We start from the raw sequence: 27,868 nt of genomic DNA, 5'->3' as shown, positions 1-27,868 counted from the left end.
CAGCCACTACAGGTAGACTAACGCCCAGCCACTACAGATAGACTAACTCCCAGCCACTACAGGTAGACTAACGCCCAGCCACTACAGGTAGACTAAACCCTAACACCCAGCCACTACAGGTAGACTAAACCCTAACGCCCAGCCACTACAGGTAGACTAAACCCTAACGCCCAGCCGCTACAGGTAGACTCAATCCTAACGCCCAGCCACTACAGGTAGACTAAACCCTAACGCCCAGCCACTACAGGTAGACTAAACCCTAACGCCCAGCCGCTACAGGTAGACTAAACCCTGACGCCCAGCCACTACAGGTAGAATAAACCCTAACGCCCACCCATACAGGTAGACTAAACCCTAACGCCCAGCCACTACAGGTAGACTAAACCCTAACGCCCAGCCACTACAGGTGGACTAAACCCTAACGCCCAGCCACTACAGGTAGACTAAACCCTAACGCCCAGCCACTACAGGTAGACTAAACCCTGACGCCCAGCCACTACAGGTAGACTAAACCCTAACGCCCAGCCACTACAGGTAGACTAAACCCTAACGCCCAGCCACTACAGGTAGACTAAACCCTAACGCCCAGCCACTACAGGTAGACTAAACCCTAACGCCCAGCCACTACAGGTAGACTAAACCCTAACGCCCAGCCACTACAGGTAGACTAAACCCTAACGCCCAGCCACTACAGGTAGACTAAACCCTAACGCCCAGCCACTACAGGTAGACTAAACCCTAACGCCCAGCCACTACAGGTAGACTAACGCCCAGCCTACTGACACTGGTAGACTAAACCCTAACGCCCAGCCACTACAGGTAGACTAAACCCTAACGCCCAGCCAGACTACAGGTAGGACTAAACCCTAACGCCCAGCCACTACAGGTAGACTAAACCCTAACGCCCAGCCACTACAGGTAGACTAAACCCTAACGCCCAGCCACTACAGGTAGACTAAACCCTAACGCCCAGCCACTACAGATAGACTAACTCCCAGCCACTACAGGTAGACTAACGCCCAACCACTACAGGTAGACTAAACCCTAACGCCCAGCCACTACAGGTAGACTAAACCCTAACGCCCAGCCGCTACAGGTAGACTAAACCCTAACGCCCAGCCGCTACAGGTAGACTAAACCCTGACGCCCAGCCGCTACAGGTAGACTAAACCCTAACGCCCACCCATACAGGTAGACTAAACCCTAACGCCCAGCCACTACAGGTAGACTAAACCCTAACGCCCAGCCACTACAGGTGGACTAAACCCTAACGCCCAGCCACTACAGGTAGACTAAACCCTAACGCCCAGCCACTACAGGTAGACTAAACCCTGACGCCCAGCCACTACAGGTAGACTAAACCCTAACGCCCAGCCACTACAGGTAGACTAAACCCTAACGCCCAGCCACTACAGGTAGACTAAACCCTAACGCCCAGCCACTACAGGTAGACTAACCCCTAACGCCCAGCCACTACAGGTGGACTAAACCCTAACGCCCAGCCACTACAGGTAGACTAAACCCTAACGCCCAGCCACTACAGGTAGACTAAACCCTAACGCCCAGCCACTACAGGTAGACTAAACCCTAACGCCCAGCCACTACAGGTAGACTAACGCCCAGCCCTACAGGCCCCCGCCCACGGCCGCCCAGCACTACAGGTAGACTAAACCCTAACGCCCAGCCACTACAGGTAGACTAAACCCTAACGCCCAGCCACTACAGGTAGACTAAACCCTAACGCCCAGCCGCTACAGGTAGACTAAACCCTAACGCCCAGCCACTACAGGTAGACTAAACCCTAACGCCCAGCCACTACAGGTAGACTAAACCCTAACGCCCAGCCACTACAGGTAGACTAAACCCTAACGCCCAGCCACTACAGGTAGACTAAACCCTAACGCCCAGCCACTACAGGTAGACTAACGCCCAGCCACTACAGATAGACTAACTCCCAGCCACTACAGGTAGACTAACGCCCAGCCACTACAGGTAGACTAAACCCTAACGCCCAGCCACTACAGGTAGACTAAACCCTAACGCCCAGCCACTACAGGTAGACTAAATCCTAAAGCCCAGCCACTACAGGTGGACTAATGCCCAGCCACTACAGGTGGACTAACGCCCAGCCACTACAGGTAGACTATACCCTAACGCCCAGCCACTACAGGTAGACTAAACCCTAACGCCCAGCCACTACAGGTAGACTAAACCCTAACGCCCAGCCGCTACAGGTGGACTAAACCCTGACGCCCAGCCACTACAGGTGGACTAAACCCTAACGCCCAGCCACTACAGGTAGACTAAACCCTAACGCCCAGCCACTAAAGGTAGACTAAACCCTAACGCCCAGCCGCTACAGGTGGACTAATGCCCAGCCACTACAGGTGGACTAACGCCCAGCCACTACAGGTAGACTAACCCTAACGCCCAGCCGCTACAGGTAGACTAAACCCTAACGCCCAGCCGCTACAGGTAGACTCAACCCTAACGCCCAGCCACTACAGGTAGACTAAACCCTAACGCCCAGCCACTACAGGTAGACTAAACCCTGACGCCCAGCCACTACAGGTAGACTAAACCCTAACGCCCAGCCGCTACAGGTAGACTAAACCCTAACGCCCAGCCGCTACAGGTGGACTAAACCCTGACGCCCAGCCACTACAGGTGGACTAAACCCTAATGCCCAGCCACTACAGGTGGACTAAACCCTAACGCCCAACCGCTACAGGTGGACTAAACCCTAACGCCCAGCCGCTACAGGTAGACTAAACCCTAACGCCCAGCCACTACAGGTAGACTAAACCCTAACGCCCAGCCACTACAGGTAGACTAACGCCCAGCCACTACAGGTAGACTAACCCTAACGCCCAGCCACTACAGGTAGACTAAACCCTAACGCCCAGCCACTACAGGTAGACTAAACCTTAACGCCCAGCCAATACAGGTAGACTAAACCTTAACGTCCAGCCACTACAGGTAGACTAAACCTTAACGCCCAGCCGCTACAGGTAGACTAAACCCTAACGCCCAACCAGTACAGGTAGACTAAACCCTAACGCCCAGCCACTACAGGTGGACTAAACCCTAACGCCCAGCCACTACAGGTAGACTAAACCCTAACGCCCAGCCACTACAGGTAGACTAAACCCTAACGCCCAGCCACTACAGGTAGACTAAACCCCTTACGCCCAGCCGCTACAGGTGGACTAAACCCTAACGCCCAGCCGCTAGAGGTAGACTAAACCCTAAGGTCCAGCCACTACAGGTAGACTAAACCTTAACGCCCAGCCACTACAGGTAGACTAAACCCTAACGCCCAGCCACTACAGGTAGACTAAAGCCTAACGCCCAGCCACTACAGGTAGACTAAACCCTAACGCCCAGCCGCTACAGGTAGACTAACGCCCAGCCGCTACAGGTAGACTCAACCCTAACGCCCAGCCACTACAGGTAGACTAAACTCTAACGCCCAGCCACTACAGGTAGACTAAACCCTAACGCCCAGCCACTACAGGTAGACTAACGCCCAGCCACTACAGATAGACTAACTCCCAGCCACTACAGGTAGACTAACGCCCAGCCACTACAGGTAGACTAAACCCTAACGCCCAGCCACTACAGGTAGACTAACCCTAACGCCCAGCCGCTACAGGTAGACTAAACCCTAACGCCCAGCCGCTACAGGTAGACTCAACCCTAACGCCCAGCCACTACAGGTAGACTAAACCCTAACGCCCAGCCACTACAGGTAGACTAAACCCTAACGCCCAGCCGCTACAGGTAGACTAAACCCTGACGCCCAGCCACTACAGGTAGAATAAACCCTAACGCCCACCCATACAGGTAGACTAAACCCTAACGCCCACCCACTACAGGTAGACTAAACCCTAACGCCCAGCCACTACAGGTGGACTAATGCCCAGCCACTACAGGTAGACTAAACCCTAACGCCCAGCCACTACAGGTAGACTAAACCCTAACGCCCAGCCACTACAGGTAGACTAAATCCTAAAGCCCAGCCACTACAGGTGGACTAATGCCCAGCCACTACAGGTGGACTAACGCCCAGCCACTACAGGTAGACTATACCCTAACGCCCAGCCACTACAGGTAGACTAAACCCTAACGCCCAGCCACTACAGGTAGACTAAACCCTAACGCCCAGCCGCTACAGGTGGACTAAACCCTGACGCCCAGCCACTACAGGTGGACTAAACCCTAACGCCCAGCCACTACAGGTAGACTAAACCCTAACGCCCAGCCACTAAAGGTAGACTAAACCCTAACGCCCAGCCGCTACAGGTGGACTAATGCCCAGCCACTACAGGTGGACTAACGCCCAGCCACTACAGGTAGACTAACCCTAACGCCCAGCCGCTACAGGTAGACTAAACCCTAACGCCCAGCCGCTACAGGTAGACTCAACCCTAACGCCCAGCCACTACAAGTAGACTAAACCCTAACGCCCAGCCACTACAGGTAGACTAAACCCTGACGCCCAGCCACTACAGGTAGACTAAACCCTAACGCCCAGCCGCTACAGGTAGACTAAACCCTAACGCCCAGCCGCTACAGGTAGACTAAACCCTAACGCCCAGCCGCTACAGGTGGACTAAAGCCTGACGCCCAGCCGCTACAGGTAGACTAACGCCCAGCCACTACAGGTAGACTAACCCTAACGCCCAGCCACTACAGGTAGACTAAACCCTAACGCCCAGCCACTACAGGTAGACTAAACCTTAACGCCCAGCCAATACAGGTAGACTAAACCTTAACGTCCAGCCACTACAGGTAGACTAAACCTTAACGCCCAGCCGCTACAGGTAGACTAAACCCTAACGCCCAGCCAGTACAGGTAGACTAAACCCTAACGCCCAGCCACTACAGGTGGACTAAACCCTAACGCCCAGCCACTACAGGTAGACTAAACCCTAACGCCCAGCCACTACAGGTAGACTAAACCCTAACGCCCAGCCACTACAGGTAGACTAAACCCCTTACGCCCAGCCGCTACAGGTGGACTAAACCCTAACGCCCAGCCGCTAGAGGTAGACTAAACCCTAAGGTCCAGCCACTACAGGTAGACTAAACCCTAACGCCCGGCCACTACAGGTAGACTAAACCCTGACGCCCAGCCACTACAGGTAGACTAAACCCTAACGCCCAGCCACTACAGGTAGACTGAACCCTAACGCCCAGCCACTACAGGTAGACTAAACCCTAACGCCCAGCCACTACAGGTAGACTAACCCCTAACGCCCAGCCACTACAGGTGGACTAAACCCTAACGCCCAGCCACTACAGGTAGACTAAACCCTAACGCCCAGCCACTACAGGTAGACTAAACCCTAACGCCCAGCCACTACAGGTAGACTAAACCCTAACGCCCAGCCACTACAGGTAGACTAACGCCCAGCCACTACAGATAGACTAACTCCCAGCCACTACAGGTAGACTAACGCCCAGCCACTACAGGTAGACTAAACCCTAACGCCCAGCCACTACAGGTAGACTAACCCTAACGCCCAGCCGCTACAGGTAGACTAAACCCTAACGCCCAGCCGCTACAGGTAGACTCAACCCTAACGCCCAGCCACTACAGGTAGACTAAACCCTAACGCCCAGCCACTACAGGTAGACTAAACCCTAACGCCCAGCCGCTACAGGTAGACTAAACCCTGACGCCCAGCCACTACAGGTAGAATAAACCCTAACGCCCACCCATACAGGTAGACTAAACCCTAACGCCCAGCCACTACAGGTAGACTAAACCCTAACGCCCAGCCACTACAGGTGGACTAAACCCTAACGCCCAGCCACTACAGGTAGACTAAACCCTAACGCCCGGCCACTACAGGTAGACTAAACCCTGACGCCCAGCCACTACAGATAGACTAAACCCTAACGCCCAGCCACTACAGGTAGACTGAACCCTAACGCCCAGCCACTACAGGTAGACTAAACCCTAACGCCCAGCCACTACAGGTAGACTAACCCCTAACGCCCAGCCACTACAGGTGGACTAAACCCTAACGCCCAGCCACTACAGGTAGACTAAACCCTAACGCCCAGCCACTACAGGTAGACTAAACCCTAACGCCCAGCCACTACAGGTAGACTAAACCCTAACGCCCAGCCACTACAGGTAGACTAACGCCCAGCCACTACAGATAGACTAACTCCCAGCCACTACAGGTAGACTAACGCCCAGCCACTACAGGTAGACTAAACCCTAACGCCCAGCCACTACAGGTAGACTAAATCCTAAAGCCCAGCCACTACAGGTGGACTAATGCCCAGCCACTACAGGTAGACTAAACCCTAACGCCCAGCCACTACAGGTAGACTAACGCCCAGCCACTTCAGATAGACTAACTCCCAGCCACTACAGGTAGACTAACGCCCAGCCACTACAGGTAGACTAAACCCTAACGCCCAGCCACTACAGGTAGACTAAACCCTAACGCCCAGCCACTACAGGTAGACTAAACCCTAACGCCCAGCCACTACAGGTAGACTAAACCCTAACGCCCAGCCACTACAGGTAGACTAACGCCCAGCCACTACAGATAGACTAACTCCCAGCCACTACAGGTAGACTAACGCCCAGCCACTACAGGTAGACTAAACCCTAACGCCCAGCCACTACAGGTAGACTAAACCCTAACGCCCAGCCACTACAGGTAGACTAAACCCTAACGCCCAGCCGCTACAGGTAGACTCAATCCTAACGCCCAGCCACTACAGGTAGACTAAACCCTAACGCCCAGCCACTACAGGTAGACTAAACCCTAACGCCCAGCCGCTACAGGTAGACTAAACCCTGACGCCCAGCCACTACAGGTAGAATAAACCCTAACGCCCACCCATACAGGTAGACTAAACCCTAACGCCCAGCCACTACAGGTAGACTAAACCCTAACGCCCAGCCACTACAGGTGGACTAAACCCTAACGCCCAGCCACTACAGGTAGACTAAACCCTAACGCCCAGCCACTACAGGTAGACTAAACCCTGACGCCCAGCCACTACAGGTAGACTAAACCCTAACGCCCAGCCACTACAGGTAGACTGAACCCTAACGCCCAGCCACTACAGGTAGACTAAACCCTAACGCCCAGCCACTACAGGTAGACTAACCCCTAACGCCCAGCCACTACAGGTGGACTAAACCCTAACGCCCAGCCACTACAGGTAGACTAAACCCTAACGCCCAGCCACTACAGGTAGACTAAACCCTAACGCCCAGCCACTACAGGTAGACTAAACCCTAACGCCCAGCCACTACAGGTAGACTAACGCCCAGCCACTACAGGTAGACTAAACCCTAACGCCCAGCCACTACAGGTAGACTAAACCCTAACGCCCAGCCACTACAGGTAGACTAAATCCTAAAGCCCAGCCACTACAGGTGGACTAATGCCCAGCCACTACAGGTAGACTAAACCCTAACGCCCAGCCACTACATGTAGACTAACGCCCAGCCACTTCAGATAGACTAACTCCCAGCCACTACAGGTAGACTAACGCCCAGCCACTACAGGTAGACTAAACCCTAACGCCCAGCCACTACAGGTAGACTAAACCCTAACGCCCAGCCACTACAGGTAGACTAAACCCTAACGCCCAGCCACTACAGGTAGACTAAACCCTAACGCCCAGCCACTACAGGTAGACTAAACCCTAACGCCCAGCCACTACAGGTAGACTAACGCCCAGCCACTACAGATAGACTAACTCCCAGCCACTACAGGTAGACTAACGCCCAACCACTACAGGTAGACTAAACCCTAACGCCCAGCCACTACAGGTAGACTAAACCCTAACGCCCAGCCGCTACAGGTAGACTAAACCCTAACGCCCAGCCGCTACAGGTAGACTAAACCCTGACGCCCAGCCGCTACAGGTAGACTAAACCCTAACGCCCACCCATACAGGTAGACTAAACCCTAACGCCCAGCCACTACAGGTAGACTAAACCCTAACGCCCAGCCACTACAGGTGGACTAAACCCTAACGCCCAGCCACTACAGGTAGACTAAACCCTAACGCCCAGCCACTACAGGTAGACTAAACCCTGACGCCCAGCCACTACAGGTAGACTAAACCCTAACGCCCAGCCACTACAGGTAGACTGAACCCTAACGCCCAGCCACTACAGGTAGACTAAACCCTAACGCCCAGCCACTACAGGTAGACTAACCCCTAACGCCCAGCCACTACAGGTGGACTAAACCCTAACGCCCAGCCACTACAGGTAGACTAAACCCTAACGCCCAGCCACTACAGGTAGACTAAACCCTAACGCCCAGCCACTACAGGTAGACTAAACCCTAACGCCCAGCCACTACAGGTAGACTAAACCCTAACGCCCAGCCACTACAGGTAGACTAACGCCCAGCCACTACAGATAGACTAACTCCCAGCCACTACAGGTAGACTAACGCCCAGCCACTACAGGTAGACTAAACCCTAACGCCCAGCCACTACAGGTAGACTAAACCCTAACGCCCAGCCACTACAGGTAGACTAAATCCTAAAGCCCAGCCACTACAGGTGGACTAATGCCCAGCCACTACAGGTAGACTAAACCCTAACGCCCAGCCACTACAGGTAGACTAACGCCCAGCCACTTCAGATAGACTAACTCCCAGCCACTACAGGTAGACTAACGCCCAGCCACTACAGGTAGACTAAACCCTAACGCCCAGCCACTACAGGTAGACTAAACCCTAACGCCCAGCCACTACAGGTAGACTAAACCCTAACGCCCAGCCACTACAGGTAGACTAAACCCTAACGCCCAGCCACTACAGGTAGACTAAACCCTAACGCCCAGCCACTACAGGTAGACTAACGCCCAGCCACTACAGATAGACTAACTCCCAGCCACTACAGGTAGACTAACGCCCAGCCACTACAGGTAGACTAAACCCTAACGCCCAGCCACTACAGGTAGACTAAACCCTAACGCCCAGCCACTACAGGTAGACTAAATCCTAAAGCCCAGCCACTACAGGTGGACTAATGCCCAGCCACTACAGGTGGACTAACGCCCAGCCACTACAGGTAGACTATACCCTAACGCCCAGCCACTACAGGTAGACTAAACCCTAACGCCCAGCCACTACAGGTAGACTAAACCCTAACGCCCAGCCGCTACAGGTGGACTAAACCCTGACGCCCAGCCACTACAGGTGGACTAAACCCTAACGCCCAGCCACTACAGGTAGACTAAACCCTAACGCCCAGCCACTAAAGGTAGACTAAACCCTAACGCCCAGCCGCTACAGGTGGACTAATGCCCAGCCACTACAGGTGGACTAACGCCCAGCCACTACAGGTAGACTAACCCTAACGCCCAGCCGCTACAGGTAGACTAAACCCTAACGCCCAGCCGCTACAGGTAGACTCAACCCTAACGCCCAGCCACTACAGGTAGACTAAACCCTGACGCCCAGCCACTACAGGTAGACTAAACCCTGACGCCCAGCCACTACAGGTAGACTAAACCCTAACGCCCAGCCGCTACAGGTAGACTAAACCCTAACGCCCAGCCGCTACAGGTGGACTAAACCCTGACGCCCAGCCACTACAGGTGGACTAAACCCTAATGCCCAGCCACTACAGGTGGACTAAACCCTAACGCCCAACCGCTACAGGTGGACTAAACCCTAACGCCCAGCCGCTACAGGTAGACTAAACCCTAACGCCCAGCCACTACAGGTAGACTAAACCCTAACGCCCAGCCACTACAGGTAGACTAACGCCCAGCCACTACAGGTAGACTAACCCTAACGCCCAGCCACTACAGGTAGACTAAACCCTAACGCCCAGCCACTACAGGTAGACTAAACCTTAACGCCCAGCCAATACAGGTAGACTAAACCTTAACGTCCAGCCACTACAGGTAGACTAAACCTTAACGCCCAGCCGCTACAGGTAGACTAAACCCTAACGCCCAACCAGTACAGGTAGACTAAACCCTAACGCCCAGCCACTACAGGTGGACTAAACCCTAACGCCCAGCCACTACAGGTAGACTAAACCCTAACGCCCAGCCACTACAGGTAGACTAAACCCTAACGCCCAGCCACTACAGGTAGACTAAACCCCTTACGCCCAGCCGCTACAGGTAGACTAAACCCTAACGCCCAGCCGCTAGAGGTAGACTAAACCCTAAGGTCCAGCCACTACAGGTAGACTAAACCTTAACGCCCAGCCACTACAGGTAGACTAAACCCTAACGCCCAGCCACTACAGGTAGACTAAAGCCTAACGCCCAGCCACTACAGGTAGACTAAACCCTAACGCCCAGCCGCTACAGGTAGACTAACGCCCAGCCGCTACAGGTAGACTCAACCCTAACGCCCAGCCACTACAGGTAGACTAAACTCTAACGCCCAGCCACTACAGGTAGACTAAACCCTAACGCCCAGCCACTACAGGTAGACTAACGCCCAGCCACTACAGATAGACTAACTCCCAGCCACTACAGGTAGACTAACGCCCAGCCACTACAGGTAGACTAAACCCTAACGCCCAGCCACTACAGGTAGACTAACCCTAACGCCCAGCCGCTACAGGTAGACTAAACCCTAACGCCCAGCCGCTACAGGTAGACTCAACCCTAACGCCCAGCCACTACAGGTAGACTAAACCCTAACGCCCAGCCACTACAGGTAGACTAAATCCTAAAGCCCAGCCACTACAGGTGGACTAATGCCCAGCCACTACAGGTGGACTAACGCCCAGCCACTACAGGTAGACTATACCCTAACGCCCAGCCACTACAGGTAGACTAAACCCTAACGCCCAGCCACTACAGGTAGACTAAACCCTAACGCCCAGCCGCTACAGGTGGACTAAACCCTGACGCCCAGCCACTACAGGTGGACTAAACCCTAACGCCCAGCCACTACAGGTAGACTAAACCCTAACGCCCAGCCACTAAAGGTAGACTAAACCCTAACGCCCAGCCGCTACAGGTGGACTAATGCCCAGCCACTACAGGTGGACTAACGCCCAGCCACTACAGGTAGACTAACCCTAACGCCCAGCCGCTACAGGTAGACTAAACCCTAACGCCCAGCCGCTACAGGTAGACTCAACCCTAACGCCCAGCCACTACAGGTAGACTAAACCCTGACGCCCAGCCACTACAGGTAGACTAAACCCTGACGCCCAGCCACTACAGGTAGACTAAACCCTAACGCCCAGCCGCTACAGGTAGACTAAACCCTAACGCCCAGCCGCTACAGGTGGACTAAACCCTGACGCCCAGCCACTACAGGTGGACTAAACCCTAATGCCCAGCCACTACAGGTGGACTAAACCCTAACGCCCAACCGCTACAGGTGGACTAAACCCTAACGCCCAGCCGCTACAGGTAGACTAAACCCTAACGCCCAGCCACTACAGGTAGACTAAACCCTAACGCCCAGCCACTACAGGTAGACTAACGCCCAGCCACTACAGGTAGACTAACCCTAACGCCCAGCCACTACAGGTAGACTAAACCCTAACGCCCAGCCACTACAGGTAGACTAAACCTTAACGCCCAGCCAATACAGGTAGACTAAACCTTAACGCCCAGCCACTACAGGTAGACTAAACCTTAACGCCCAGCCGCTACAGGTAGACTAAACCCTAACGCCCAACCAGTACAGGTAGACTAAACCCTAACGCCCAGCCACTACAGGTGGACTAAACCCTAACGCCCAGCCACTACAGGTAGACTAAACCCTAACGCCCAGCCACTACAGGTAGACTAAACCCTAACGCCCAGCCACTACAGGTAGACTAAACCCCTTACGCCCAGCCGCTACAGGTGGACTAAACCCTAACGCCCAGCCGCTAGAGGTAGACTAAACCCTAAGGTCCAGCCACTACAGGTAGACTAAACCTTAACGCCCAGCCACTACAGGTAGACTAAACCCTAACGCCCAGCCACTACAGGTAGACTAAAGCCTAACGCCCAGCCACTACAGGTAGACTAAACCCTAACGCCCAGCCGCTACAGGTAGACTAACGCCCAGCCGCTACAGGTAGACTCAACCCTAACGCCCAGCCACTACAGGTAGACTAAACTCTAACGCCCAGCCACTACAGGTAGACTAAACCCTAACGCCCAGCCACTACAGGTAGACTAACGCCCAGCCACTACAGATAGACTAACTCCCAGCCACTACAGGTAGACTAACGCCCAGCCACTACAGGTAGACTAAACCCTAACGCCCAGCCACTACAGGTAGACTAACCCTAACGCCCAGCCGCTACAGGTAGACTAAACCCTAACGCCCAGCCGCTACAGGTAGACTCAACCCTAACGCCCAGCCACTACAGGTAGACTAAACCCTAACGCCCAGCCACTACAGGTAGACTAAACCCTAACGCCCAGCCGCTACAGGTAGACTAAACCCTGACGCCCAGCCACTACAGGTAGAATAAACCCTAACGCCCACCCATACAGGTAGACTAAACCCTAACGCCCACCCACTACAGGTAGACTAAACCCTAACGCCCAGCCACTACAGGTGGACTAAACCCTAACGCCCAGCCACTACAGGTAGACTAAACCCTAACGCCCGGCCACTACAGGTAGACTAAACCCTGACGCCCAGCCACTACAGGTAGACTAAACCCTAACGCCCAGCCACTACAGGTAGACTGAACCCTAACGCCCAGCCACTACAGGTAGACTAAACCCTAACGCCCAGCCACTACAGGTAGACTAACCCCTAACGCCCAGCCACTACAGGTGGACTAAACCCTAACGCCCAGCCACTACAGGTAGACTAAACCCTAACGCCCAGCCACTACAGGTAGACTAAACCCTAACGCCCAGCCACTACAGGTAGACTAAACCCTAACGCCCAGCCACTACAGGTAGACTAACGCCCAGCCACTACAGATAGACTAACTCCCAGCCACTACAGGTAGACTAACGCCCAGCCACTACAGGTAGACTAAACCCTAACGCCCAGCCACTACAGGTAGACTAAACCCTAACGCCCAGCCACTACAGGTAGACTAAATCCTAAAGCCCAGCCACTACAGGTGGACTAATGCCCAGCCACTACAGGTAGACTAAACCCTAACGCCCAGCCACTACAGGTAGACTAAACCCTAACGCCCAGCCACTACAGGTAGACTAAATCCTAAAGCCCAGCCACTACAGGTGGACTAATGCCCAGCCACTACAGGTAGACTAAACCCTAACGCCCAGCCACTACAGGTAGACTAACGCCCAGCCACTTCAGATAGACTAACTCCCAGCCACTACAGGTAGACTAACGCCCAGCCACTACAGATAGACTAAACCCTAACGCCCAGCCACTACAGGTAGACTAAACCCTAACGCCCAGCCACTACAGGTAGACTAAACCCTAACGCCCAGCCACTACAGGTAGACTAAACCCTAACGCCCAGCCACTACAGGTAGACTAAACCCTAACGCCCAGCCACTACAGGTAGACTAACGCCCAGCCACTACAGATAGACTAACTCCCAGCCACTACAGGTAGACTAACGCCCAGCCACTACAGGTAGACTAAACCCTAACGCCCAGCCACTACAGGTAGACTAAACCCTAACGCCCAGCCACTACAGGTAGACTAAACCCTAACGCCCAGCCGCTACAGGTAGACTCAACCCTAACGCCCAGCCACTACAGGTAGACTAAACCCTAACGCCCAGCCACTACAGGTAGACTAAACCCTAACGCCCAGCCGCTACAGGTAGACTAAACCCTGACGCCCAGCCACTACAGGTAGAATAAACCCTAACGCCCACCCATACAGGTAGACTAAACCCTAACGCCCAGCCACTACAGGTAGACTAAACCCTAACGCCCAGCCACTACAGGTGGACTAAACCCTAACGCCCAGCCACTACAGGTAGACTAAACCCTAACGCCCAGCCTCTACAGGTAGACTAAACCCTGACGCCCAGCCACTACAGGTAGACTAAACCCTAACGCCCAGCCACTACAGGTAGACTGAACCCTAACGCCCAGCCACTACAGGTAGACTAAACCCTAACGCCCAGCCACTACAGGTAGACTAACCCCTAACGCCCAGCCACTACAGGTGGACTAAACCCTAACGCCCAGCCACTACAGGTAGACTAAACCCTAACGCCCAGCCACTACAGGTAGACTAAACCCTAACGCCCAGCCACTACAGGTAGACTAAACCCTAACGCCCAGCCACTACAGGTAGACTAACGCCCAGCCACTACAGATAGACTAACTCCCAGCCACTACAGGTAGACTAACGCCCAGCCACTACAGGTAGACTAAACCCTAACGCCCAGCCACTACAGGTAGACTAAACCCTAACGCCCAGCCACTACAGGTAGACTAAATCCTAAAGCCCAGCCACTACAGGTGGACTAATGCCCAGCCACTACAGGTAGACTAAACCCTAACGCCCAGCCACTACAGGTAGACTAACGCCCAGCCACTTCAGATAGACTAACTCCCAGCCACTACAGGTAGACTAACGCCCAGCCACTACAGGTAGACTAAACCCTAACGCCCAGCCACTACAGGTAGACTAAACCCTAACGCCCAGCCACTACAGGTAGACTAAACCCTAACGCCCAGCCACTACAGGTAGACTAAACCTTAACGCCCAGCCACTACAGGTAGACTAAACCCTAACGCCCAGCCACTACAGGTAGACTAACGCCCAGCCACTACAGATAGACTAACTCCCAGCCACTACAGGTAGACTAACGCCCAGCCACTACAGGTAGACTAAACCCTAACGCCCAGCCACTACAGGTAGACTAAACCCTAACGCCCAGCCACTACAGGTAGACTAAATCCTAAAGCCCAGCCACTACAGGTGGACTAATGCCCAGCCACTACAGGTGGACTAACGCCCAGCCACTACAGGTAGACTATACCCTAACGCCCAGCCACTACAGGTAGACTAAACCCTAACGCCCAGCCACTACAGGTAGACTAAACCCTAACGCCCAGCCGCTACAGACGGACTAAACCCTGACGCCCAGCCACTACAGGTGGACTAAACCCTAACGCCCAGCCACTACAGGTAGACTAAACCCTAACGCCCAGCCACTACAGGTAGACTAAACCCCTAACGCCCAGCCGCTACAGGTGGACTAAACCCTAACGCCCAGCCGCTAGAGGTAGACTAAACCCTAAGGTCCAGCCACTACAGGTAGACTAAACCTTAACGCCCAGCCACTACAGGTAGACTAAACCCTAACGCCCAGCCACTACAGGTAGACTAAAGCCTAACGCCCAGCCACTACAGGTAGACTAAACCCTAACGCCCAGCCGCTACAGGTAGACTAACGCCCAGCCGCTACAGGTAGACTCAACCCTAACGCCCAGCCACTACAGGTAGACTAAACTCTAACGCCCAGCCACTACAGGTAGACTAAACCCTAACGCCCAGCCACTACAGGTAGACTAACGCCCAGCCACTACAGATAGACTAACTCCCAGCCACTACAGGTAGACTAACACCCAGCCACTACAGGTAGACTAAACCCTAACGCCCAGCCACTACAGGTAGACTAACCCTAACGCCCAGCCGCTACAGGTAGACTAAACCCTAACGCCCAGCCGCTACAGGTAGACTCAACCCTAACGCCCAGCCACTACAGGTAGACTAAACCCTAACGCCCAGCCACTACAGGTAGACTAAACCCTAACGCCCAGCCGCTACAGGTAGACTAAACCCTGACGCCCAGCCACTACAGGTAGAATAAACCCTAACGCCCACCCATACAGGTAGACTAAACCCTAACGCCCAGCCACTACTGGTAGACTAAACCCTAACGCCCAGCCACTACAGGTGGACTAAACCCTAACGCCCAGCCACTACAGGTAGACTAAACCCTAACGCCCGGCCACTACAGGTAGACTAAACCCTGACGCCCAGCCACTACAGGTAGACTAAACCCTAACGCCCAGCCACTACAGGTAGACTGAACCCTAACGCCCAGCCACTACAGGTAGACTAAACCCTAACGCCCAGCCACTACAGGTAGACTAACCCCTAACGCCCAGCCACTACAGGTGGACTAAACCCTAACGCCCAGCCACTACAGGTAGACCAAACCCTAACGCCCAGCCACTACAGGTAGACTAAACCCTAACGCCCAGCCACTACAGGTAGACTAAACCCTAACGCCCAGCCACTACAGGTAGACTAACGCCCAGCCACTACAGATAGACTAACTCCCAGCCACTACAGGTAGACTAACGCCCAGCCACTACAGGTAGACTAAACCCTAACGCCCAGCCACTACAGGTAGACTAAACCCTAACGCCCAGCCACTACAGGTAGACTAAATCCTAAAGCCCAGCCACTACAGGTGGACTAATGCCCAGCCACTACAGGTAGACTAAACCCTAACGCCCAGCCACTACAGGTAGACTAACGCCCAGCCACTTCAGATAGACTAACTCCCAGCCACTACAGGTAGACTAACGCCCAGCCACTACAGGTAGACTAAACCCTAACGCCCAGCCACTACAGGTAGACTAAACCCTAACGCCCAGCCACTACAGGTAGACTAAACCCTAACGCCCAGCCACTACAGGTAGACTAAACCCTAACGCCCAGCCACTACAGGTAGACTAAACCCTAACGCCCAGCCACTACAGGTAGACTAACGCCCAGCCACTACAGATAGACTAACTCCCAGCCACTACAGGTAGACTAACGCCCAGCCACTACAGGTAGTCTAAACCCTAACGCCCAGCCACTACAGGTAGACTAAACCCTAACGCCCAGCCACTACAGGTAGACTAAACCCTAACGCCCAGCCGCTACAGGTAGACTCAACCCTAACGCCCAGCCACTACAGGTAGACTAAACCCTAACGCCCAGCCACTACAGGTAGACTAAACCCTAACGCCCAGCCGCTACAGGTAGACTAAACCCTGACGCCCAGCCACTACAGGTAGAATAAACCCTAACGCCCACCCATACAGGTAGACTAAACCCTAACGCCCAGCCACTACAGGTAGACTAAACCCTAACGCCCAGCCACTACAGTTGGACTAAACCCTAACGCCCAGCCACTACAGGTAGACTAAACCCTAAAGCCCAGCCACTACAGGTAGACTAAACCCTGACGCCCAGCCACTACAGGTAGACTAAACCCTAACGCCCAGCCACTACAGGTAGACTGAACCCTAACGCCCAGCCACTACAGGTAGACTAAACCCTAACGCCCAGCCACTACAGGTAGACTAACCCCTAACGCCCAGCCACTACAGGTGGACTAAACCCTAACGCCCAGCCACTACAGGTAGACTAAACCCTAACGCCCAGCCACTACAGGTAGACTAAACCCTAACGCCCAGCCACTACAGGTAGACTAAACCCTAACGCCCAGCCACTACAGGTAGACTAACGCCCAGCCACTACAGATAGACTAACTCCCAGCCACTACAGGTAGACTAACGCCCAGCCACTACAGGTAGACTAAACCCTAACGCCCAGCCACTACAGGTAGACTAAACCGTAACGCCCAGCCACTACAGGTAGACTAAATCCGAAAGCCCAGCCACTACAGGTGGACTAATGCCCAGCCACTACAGGTAGACTAAACCCTAACGCCCAGCCACTACAGGTAGACTAACGCCCAGCCACTTCAGATAGACTAACTCCCAGCCACTACAGGTAGACTAACGCCCAGCCACTACAGGTAGACTAAACCCTAACGCCCAGCCACTACAGGTAGACTAAACCCTAACGCCCAGCCACTACAGGTAGACTAAACCCTAACGCCCAGCCACTACAGGTAGACTAAACCCTAACGCCCAGCCACTACAGGTAGACTAAACCCTAACGCCCAGCCACTACAGGTAGACTAACGCCCAGCCACTACAGATAGACTAACTCCCAGCCACTACAGGTAGACTAACGCCCAGCCACTACAGGTAGACTAAACCCTAACGCCCAGCCACTACAGGTAGACTAAACCCTAACGCCCAGCCACTACAGGTAGACTAAATCCTAAAGCCCAGCCACTACAGGTGGACTAATGCCCAGCCACTACAGGTGGACTAACGCCCAGCCACTACAGGTAGACTATACCCTAACGCCCAGCCACTACAGGTAGACTAAACCCTAACGCCCAGCCACTACAGGTAGACTAAACCCTAACGCCCAGCCGCTACAGGTGGACTAAACCCTGACGCCCAGCCACTACAGGTGGACTAAACCCTAACGCCCAGCCACTACAGGTAGACTAAACCCTAACGCCCAGCCACTAAAGGTAGACTAAACCCTAACGCCCAGCCGCTACAGGTGGACTAATGCCCAGCCACTACAGGTGGACTAACGCCCAGCCACTACAGGTAGACTAACCCTAACGCCCAGCCGCTTCAGGTAGACTAAACCCTAACGCCCAGCCGCTACAGGTAGACTCAACCCTAACGCCCAGCCGCTACAGGTAGACTAAACCCTAACGCCCAGCCACTACAGGTAGACTAAACCCTGACGCCCAGCCACTACAGGTAGACTAAACCCTAACGCCCAGCCGCTACAGGTAGACTAAACCCTAACGCCCAGCCGCTACAGGTGGACTAAACCCTGACGCCCAGCCACTACAGGTGGACTAAACCCTAATGCCCAGCCACTACAGGTGGACTAAACCCTAACGCCCAACCGCTACAGGTGGACTAAACCCTAACGCCCAGCCGCTACAGGTGGACTAAACCCTAACGCCCAGCCACTACAGGTAGACTAAACCCTAACGCCCAGCCACTACAGGTAGACTAACGCCCAGCCACTACAGGTAGACTAAACCCTAACGCCCAGCCACTACAGGTAGACTAAACCCTAACGCCCAGCCACTACAGGTAGACTAAACCTTAACGCCCAGCCAATACAGGTAGACTAAACCTTAACGTCCAGCCACTACAGGTAGACTAAACCTTAACGCCCAGCCGCTACAGGTAGACTAAACCCTAACGCCCAGCCAGTACAGGTAGACTAAACCCTAACGCCCAGCCACTACAGGTGGACTAAACCCTAACGCCCAGCCACTACAGGTAGACTAAACCCTAACGCCCAGCCACTACAGGTAGACTAAACCCTAACGCCCAGCCACTACAGGTAGACTAAACCCCTAACGCCCAGCCGCTACAGGTGGACTAAACCCTAACGCCCAGCCGCTAGAGGTAGACTAAACCCTAAGGTCCAGCCACTACAGGTAGACTAAACCTTAACGCCCAGCCACTACAGGTAAACTAAACCCTAACGCCCAGCCACTACAGGTAGACTAAAGCCTAACGCCCAGCCACTACAGGTAGACTAAACCCTAACGCCCAGCCGCTACAGGTAGACTAACGCCCAGCCGCTACAGGTAGACTCAACCCTAACGCCCAGCCACTACAGGTAGACTAAACTCTAACGCCCAGCCACTACAGGTAGACTAAACCCTGACGCCCAGCCGCTACAGGTAGAATAAACCCTAACGCCCAGCCGCTACAGGTAGACTAAATCCTAACGCCCAGCCACTACAGGTGGACTAATGCCCATTCACTACAGGTGGACTAACGCCCAGCTTCTACAGGTAGACTATACCCTAACGCCCAGCCACTACAGGTAGACTAAACCCTAACGCCCAGCCACTACAGGTAGACTAAACCCTAACGCCCAGCCGCTACAGGTGGACTAAACCCTGACGCCCAGCCACTACAGGTGGACTAAACCCTAACGCCCAGCCACTACAGGTAGACTAAACCCTAACGCCCAGCCACTAAAGGTAGACTAAACCCTAACGCCCAGCCGCTACAGGTGGACTAATGCCCAGCCACTACAGGTGGACTAACGCCCAGCCACTACAGGTAGACTAAACCCTAACGCCCAGCCACTACAGGTAGACTAACCCTAACGCCCAGCCACTACAGGTAGACTAAACCCTAACGCCCAGCCGCTACAGGTAGACTAAACCCTAACGCCCAGCCACTAAAGGTAGACTAAACCCTAACGCCCAGCCGCTACAGGTAGACTAAACCCTGACGCCCAGCCACTACAGGTAGACTAAACCCTAACGCCCAGCCGCTACAGGTAGACTAAACCCTAACGCCCAGCCACTACAGGTAGACTAAACCCTAACGCCCAGCCACTACAGGTAGACTCAACCCTAACGCCCAGCCACTACAGGTAGACTAAACCCTGACGCCCAGCCACTACAGGTAGACTAAACCCTGACGCCCAGCCACTACAGTTAGACTAAACCCTAACGCCCAGCCACTACAGGTAGACTAAACCCTAACGGCCAGCCACTACAGGTAGACTAAACCCTAACACCCAGCCACTACAGGTAGACTAACGCCCAGCCACTACAGGTAGACTAAACCCTAACGCCCAGCCGCTACAGGTAGACTAAACCCTAACGCCCAGCCGCTACAGGTGGACTAAACCCTGACGCCCAGCCACTACAGGTGAACTAAACCCTAATGCCCAGCCACTACAGGTAGACTAAACCGTAACACCCAACCGCTACAGGTGGACTAAACCCTAACGCCCAGCCGCTACAGGTAGACTAAACCCTAACGCCCAGCCACTACAGGTAGACTAAACCCTAACGCCCAGCCAGTACAGGTAGACTAAACCCTAACGCCCAGCCACTACAGGTGGACTAAACCCTAACGCCCAACCGCTACAGGTGGACTAAACCCTAACGCCCAGCCGCTACAGGTAGACTAAACCCTAACGCCCAGCCGCTACAGGTAGACTAAACCCTAACGCCCATCCAGTACAGGTAGACTAAACCCTAACGCCCAGCCACTACAGGTGGACTAAACCCTAACGCCCAGCCACTACAGGTAGACTAAACCCTAACGCCCAGCCACTACAGGTAGACTAAACCCTAACGCCCAGCCACTACAGGTAGACTAAACCCCTAACGCCCAGCCGCTACAGGTGGACTAAACCCTAACGCCCAGCCGCTAGAGGTAGACTAAACCCTAAGCTCCAGCCACTACAGGTAGACTAAACCTTAACGCCCAGCCACTACAGGTAGACTAAACCCTAACGCCCAGCCACTACAGGTAGACTAAAGCCTAACGCCCAGCCACTACAGGTAGACTAAACCCTAACGCCCAGCCGCTACAGGTAGACTAACGCCCAGCCACTACAGGTAGACTAAACTCTAACGCCCAGCCACTACAGGTAGACTAAACCCTGACGCCCAGCCGCTACAGGTAGAATAAACCCTAACGCCCAGCCGCTACAGGTAGACTAAATCCTAACGCCCAGCCACTACAGGTGGACTAATGCCCATTCACTACAGGTGGACTAACGCCCAGCCACTACAGGTAGACTATACCCTAACGCCCAGCCACTACAGGTAGACTAAACCCTAACGCCCAGCCGCTACAGGTGGACTAAACCCTGACGCCCAGCCACTACAGGTGGACTAAACCCTAACGCCCAGCCACTACAGGTAGACTAAACCCTAACGCCCAGCCACTAAAGGTAGACTAAACCCTAACGCCCAGCCGCTACAGGTGGACTAATGCCCAGCCACTACAGGTGGACTAGCGCCCAGCCACTACAGGTAGACTAAACCCTAACGCCCAGCCACTACAGGTAGACTAAACCCTAACGCCCAGCCACTACAGGTAGACTAACGCTCAGCCACTACAGGTAGACTAAACCCTAATGCCCAGCCACTACATGTAGACTAAACCCTAACGCCCAGCCAATACAGGTAGACTAAACCCTAACGCCCAGCCGCTACAGGTAGACTAAACCCTAACGTCCAGCCACTACAGGTAGACTAAACCCTAACGCCCAGCCCCTACAGGTAGACTAAACCCTAACGCCCAGCCGCTACAGGTGGACTAAACCCTAACGCCCAGCCGCTACAGGTGGACTAAACCCTAACGCCCTGCCACTACAGGTAGACTAAACCCTAACCCCCAGCCACTACAGGTAGACTAAACCCTAACGTCCAGCCACTACAGGTAGACTAAACCCTAACGCCCAGCCACTACAGGTAGACTAAACCCTAACGCCCAGCCGCTACAGGTAGACTAAACCCTAACGCCCAGCCACTACAGGTAGACTCAACCCTAACGCCCAGCCACTACAGGTAGACTAAACCCTAACGCCCAGCCACTACAGGTAGACTAAACCCTAACGCCCAGCCACTACAGGTAGACTAAACCCTGATGCCCAGCCACTACAGGTAGACTAAACCCTAACGCCCAGCCGCTACAGGTAGACTAAACCCTAACGCCCAGCCGCTACAGGTGGACTAAACCCTGACGCCCAGCCACTACAGGTGGACTAAACCCTAATGCCGAGCCACTACAGGAGGACTAAACCCTAACGCCCAGTCGCTACAGGTAGACTAAACCCTAACGCCCAGCCGCTACTGGTAGACTAAACCCTAACGCCCAGCCGCTACAGGTAGACTAAACCCTAACGCCCAGCCACTACAGGTAGACTAAACCCTAATGCCCAGCCACTACAGGTAGACTAAACCCTAACGCCCAGCCGCTACAGGTAGACTAAACCCTAACGCCCAGCCGCTACAGGTAGACTAAACCCTAACGCCCAGCCACTACAGGTAGACTAACGCCCAGCCACTACAGGTAGACTAAACCCTAACGCCCAGCCACTACAGGTAGACTAAACCCTAACGCCCAGCCGCTACAGGTAGACTAAACCCTAACGCCCAGCCGCTACAGGTAGACTAAACCCTAACGCCCAGCCAATACAGGTAGACTAAACCTTAACGCCCAGCCGCTACAGGTAGACTAAACCCTAACGTCCAGCCACTACAGGTAGACTAAACCCTAACGCCCAGCCGCTACAGGTAGACTAACGCCCAGCCACTACAGGTAGACTAAACCCTAACGCCCAGCCGCTACAGGTAGACTAAACCCTGACGCCCAGTGCTTTGTTGCACTTTTACATCGATGTTGAAAATGTCATGTCCACTGTCAAATAAATGTTCCACATAAATAAATGTTCCACATAAATAAATGCTGCTGAACTGTGTCAGACAACTAGTCTAGAAATACAGAGAATGGTCTTGTTCTTCTTACCCTCAAGCTTGAGATGGAGATGGCTGACCTCCAGGGCCAGCTACAGGGACTAGAGTCAAAGGTCGTGACCCTTCGTAAGGAGCTTAACACCCAGTCCAGTGAGAGCACAGAGTTAAGGTAGGACATGATGCGACTTCCTCAAAGTAAACAGACCTTTAAGTCCCTTACAACTGTTTGGAATAATGTTAATTACATCTGTTTTGAAGAATATATATGAACATTAAGTTTTCCTCAGTGCCTGTCTGTGAGGGCCGATTTGCGATCGTGATAGTTCCGGTCAGTGTTCCGTAATAGGCTGTGCGCGTGACAATCAATCGGTATCTTATCAATCAATGTATTTGGCCGTGTGCAGGACCCGTAGAGGATCAGAGCTGAGCTCCCTGCAGCAGCTGAGGGACAGAGAGAGGGAGCTGGAGAGAGAAGTTGAGACCCTACGGGAGGAGAAGGAGAGAGAAGTCACCGCTCTGCTGGAGGAGAGAGGAAAGGATGGAGAACGACTGGAACAGGTGAAGGAGTAGAGCGGCATCGAGTCTTCCTTCCTTCTGTTCACTTTGATTTATTTGTTGTTGTTGCTGCATATTGTTCTTGATGTGGGTTACAGCTGTCTGTGCAGCACGATGCAGTGTGTGAGGAGTTGAGAGGTCTACAGGCAGAGTTGTGTCAAGCGACAGAGCAGCAGAGGAGGGCAGAGAGAGAGGCTGAGGAACTACTAAGAGAGAACCAGGAAGTGGCGGGGACTGTCCTCTCGCTGGAGAGAGAGAGAGACCAGCTGGGACAGGACATTGAGGAACTCAGGTGAATATCCTTTTCATGCTTTATAAATGTATAAAGTAAAGATTAAAAGCAGAAAATGTTATAAGGAAAACACTACCTTAAAGGGATAGTTGATCCAAACATGCTTTTCCTCTCACCCTGTAATCAGTCTATGTAAAAGGCTTGACAGTTTGTCACTCGTAGTAGTAGCATCGTAGTGGTGGTAGTAGTATCGTAGTGGTAGTAGTAGTATCGTAGTGGTAGTAGTATCGTAGTGGTAGTAGTAGTATCGTAGTGGTAGTAGTAGTATCGTAGTGGTAGTAGTAGTATCGTAGTGGTGGTAGTAGTATCGTAGTGGTGGTAGTAGTATCGTAGTGGTAGTAGTAGTATCGTAGTGGTAGTAGTAGTATCGTAGTGGTAGTAGTAGTATCAAATCAAATAAAATCAAATTTATTTTTATATAGCCCTTCGTACATCAGCTGATATTCTCAAAGTGCTGTACAGAAACCCAGCCTAAAACCCCAAACAGCAAGCAAAGCATGTGAAAGAAGCACGGTGGCTAGGAAAAACTCCCTAGGAAAAACTCCCTAGAAAGGCCAAAAACCTAGGAAGAAACCTAGAGAGGAACCAGGCTATGAGGGGTGGCCAGTCCTCTTCTGGCTGTGCAGGGTGGATATTATAACAGAACATGGTCAAAATGTTAAAATGTTAAAATGTTCATAAATGACCAGCATGGTCAAATAATAATAATCATAGTAGTTGTCGAGGGTGCAACAAGCACGTCCGGTGAACAGGTCAGGGTTCCATAGCCGCAGGCAGAACAGTTGAAACTGGAGCAGCAGCACGGCCAGGTGGACTGGGGACAGCAAGGAGTCATCAAGCCAGGTAGTCCTGAGGCATGGTCCTAGGGCTCAGGTCCTCCGAGAGAAAGACAGAAAGAGAGAATTAGAGAGAGCATATTTAAATACACACAGGACACCGGATAAGACAAGAGAAATACTCCAGATGTAACAGACTGACCCTAGCCCCCCGACACATAAACTACTGCAGCATAAATACTGGAGGCTGAGACAGGAGGGATCAGAAGACACTGTGGCCCCATCCGATGATACCCCCGGACAGGGCCAAACAGGCAGGATATAACCCCACCCACTTTGCCAAAGCACAGCCCCCACACCACTAGAGGGATGTCTCCAACCACCAACTTACCGTCCTAAGACAAGGCCGAGTATAGCCCACAACGATCTCCGCCATGGCACAACCCAAGGGGGGGGGGCGCCAACCCAGACAGGAAGACCACGTCAGTGACTCAACCCACTCAAGTGACGCACCCCTCCCATGGACGGCATGGAAGAACACCAGCAGGCCAGTGACTCAGCCCCTGTAATAGGGTTTGAGGCAGAGAATCCCAGTGGAGAGAGGGGAACTGGCAAGGCAGAGACAGCAAGGGCGGTTCGTTGCTCCAGCCTTTCCGTTCACCTTCACACTCCTGGGCCAGACTATACTTAATCATAGGACCTACTGAAGAGATAAGTCTTCAGTAAAGACTTAAAGGTTGAGACTGAGTCTGCGTCTCTCACATGGGTAGGCAGACCATTCCATAAAAATGGAGCTCTATAGGACAAAGCCCTACCTCCAGCCGTTTGCTTAGAAATTCTAGGGACAATTAGGAGGCCTGCGTCTTGTGACCGTAGCGTACGTGTAGCTATGTACGGCAGGACCAAATCGGAAAGATAGGTAGGAGCAAGCCCATGTAATGCTTTGTAGGTTAGCAGTAAAACCTTGAAATCAGCCCTTGCCTTAACAGGAAGCCAGTGTAGGGAGGCTAACACTGGAGTAATATGATCAAATTTTTTGGTTCTAGTCAGGATTCTAGCAGCCGTATTTAGCACTAACTGAAGTTTATTTAGTGCTTTATCCGGGTAGCCGGAAAGTAGAGCATTGCAGTAGTCCAGCCTAGAAGTAACAAAAGCATGGATTAATTTTTCTGCGTCATTTTTGGACAGAAAATTTCTGATTATTGCAATGTTACGTAGATGGAAAAAAGCTGTCCTTGAAACAGTCTTGATATGTTCTTCAAAAGAGAGATCAGGGTCCAGAGTAACGCCGAGGTCCTTCACAGTTTTATTTGAGACGACTGTACAACCATCCAGATTAATTGTCAGATTCAACAGAAGATCTCTTTGTTTCTTGGGACCTAGAACAAGCATCTCTGTTTTGTCCGAGTTTAGAAGTAGAAAGTTTGCAGCCATCCACTTCTTTATGTCTGAAACACAGGCTTCTAGCGAGGGCAATTTTGGGGCTTCACCATGTTTCATTGAAATGTACAGCTGTGTGTCGTCTGCATAGCAGTGAAATTTAACATTATGTTTTCGAATGACATCCCCAAGAGGTAAAATATATAGTGAAAACAATAGTGGTCCTAAAACGGAACCTTGAGGAACACCGAAATTTACAATTGATTTGTCAGAGGACAAACCATTCACAGAGACAAACTGATATCTTTCCGACAGATAAGATCTAAACCAGGCCAGAACTTGTCCATGTAGACCAATTTGGGTTTCCAATCTCTCCAAAAGAATGTGGTGATCGATGGTATCAAAAGCGGCACTAAGATCTAGGAGCACGAGGACAGATGCAGAGCCTCGGTCTGACGTCATTAAAAGGTCATTTACCACCTTCACAAGTGCAGTCTCAGTGCTATGATGGGGTCTAAAACCAGACTGAAGCGTTTCGTATACATTGTTTGTCTTCAGGAAGGCAGTCAGTTGCTGTGCAACAGCTTTTTCTAAAATTTTGGAGAGGAATGGAAGATTCGATATAGGCCGATAGTTTTTTATAATTTCTGGATCAAGATTCGGCTTTTTCAAGAGAGGCTTTATTACTGCCACTTTTAGTGAGCTTGGTACACATCCGGTGGATAGAGAGCCGTTTATTATGTTCAACATAGGAGGGCCAAGCACAGGAAGCAGCTCTTTCAGTAGTTTAGTTGGAATAGGGTCCAGTATGCAGCTTGAGGGTTTGGAGGCCATGACTATTTTCATCATTGCGTCAAGAGATATAGTACTAAAACACTTTAGTATCTCCCTTGATCCTAGGTCCTGGCAGAGTTGTGCAGACTCAGGACAATGGAGCTTTGGAGGAATACCCAGATTTAAAGAGGAGTCTGTAATTTGCTTTCTAATGATCATGATCTTTTCCTCAAAGAAGTTCATAAATGTATTACTGCTGAAGTGAAAGCCATCCTCCATTTGCGAAGGCTGCTTTTTAGTTAGCTTTGCGACAGTATCAAAAATAAATTTCGGATTGTTCTTATTTTCCTCAATTAAGTTGGAAAAATAGGATGATCGAGCAGCAGTGAGGGCTCTTCGATACTGCACGGTACTGTCTTTCCAAGCTAGTCGGAAGACTTCCAGTTTGGTGTGGCGCCATTTCCGTTCCAATTTTCTGGAAGCTTGCTTCAGAGCTCGTGTATTTTCTGTATACCAGGGAGCTAGTTTCTTATGACAGATGTTTTTAGTTTTTAGGGGTGCAACTGCATCTAGGGTATTGCGCAAGGTTAAATTGAGTTCCTCGGTTAGGTGGTTAACTGATTTTTGTCCTCTGACGTCCTTGGGTAGGCAGAGGCAGTCTGGAAGGGCATCAAGGAATCTTTGGGTTGTCTGAGAATTTATAGCACGACTTTTAATGCTCCTTGGTTGGGGTCTGAGCAGATTATTTGTTGCAATTGCAAACGTAATAAAATGGTGGTCCGATAGTCCAGGATTATGAGGAAAAACATTTAGATCCACAACATTTATTCCATGGGACAAAACTAGGTCCAGAGTATGACTGTGGCAGTGAGTAGGTCCAGAGACATGTTGGACAAAACCCACTGAGTCGATGATGGCTCCGAAAGCCTTTTGGAGTGGGTCTGTGGACTTTTCCATGTGAATGTTAAAGTCACCAAAAATTAGAATATTATCTGCTATGACTACAAGATCCGATAGGAATTCAGGGAACTCAGTGAGGAACGCTGCATATGGCCCAGGAGGCCTATAAACAGTAGCT

General features: G+C 52.5%; 1 protein-coding gene across 1 annotated transcript in view; it reads left to right on the top strand.

Annotated features, from left to right (window-relative positions):
* LOC106591428 (uncharacterized) overlaps positions 1–27,868 on the top strand; it is a 101,457-nt gene that overhangs the window by 68,917 nt on the left and 4,672 nt on the right. The window contains exons 15-17 of the mRNA XM_082969221.1: positions 23,073–23,182; positions 23,418–23,571; positions 23,667–23,860. Coding sequence (XP_082825347.1) covers positions 23,073–23,182; positions 23,418–23,571; positions 23,667–23,860 — 458 coding nt within the window. The remainder of the gene's footprint in view (positions 1–23,072; positions 23,183–23,417; positions 23,572–23,666; positions 23,861–27,868) is intronic.

Source organism: Salmo salar, chromosome 25, assembly GCF_965601325.2.
Source record: "Salmo salar chromosome 25, fSalSal1, whole genome shotgun sequence".
NCBI lineage: Eukaryota > Metazoa > Chordata > Actinopteri > Salmoniformes > Salmonidae > Salmo > Salmo salar.
The sequence above is the reverse complement of the archived record's forward strand: the minus strand, read 5'-3'. Positions and strand labels throughout refer to the sequence as shown.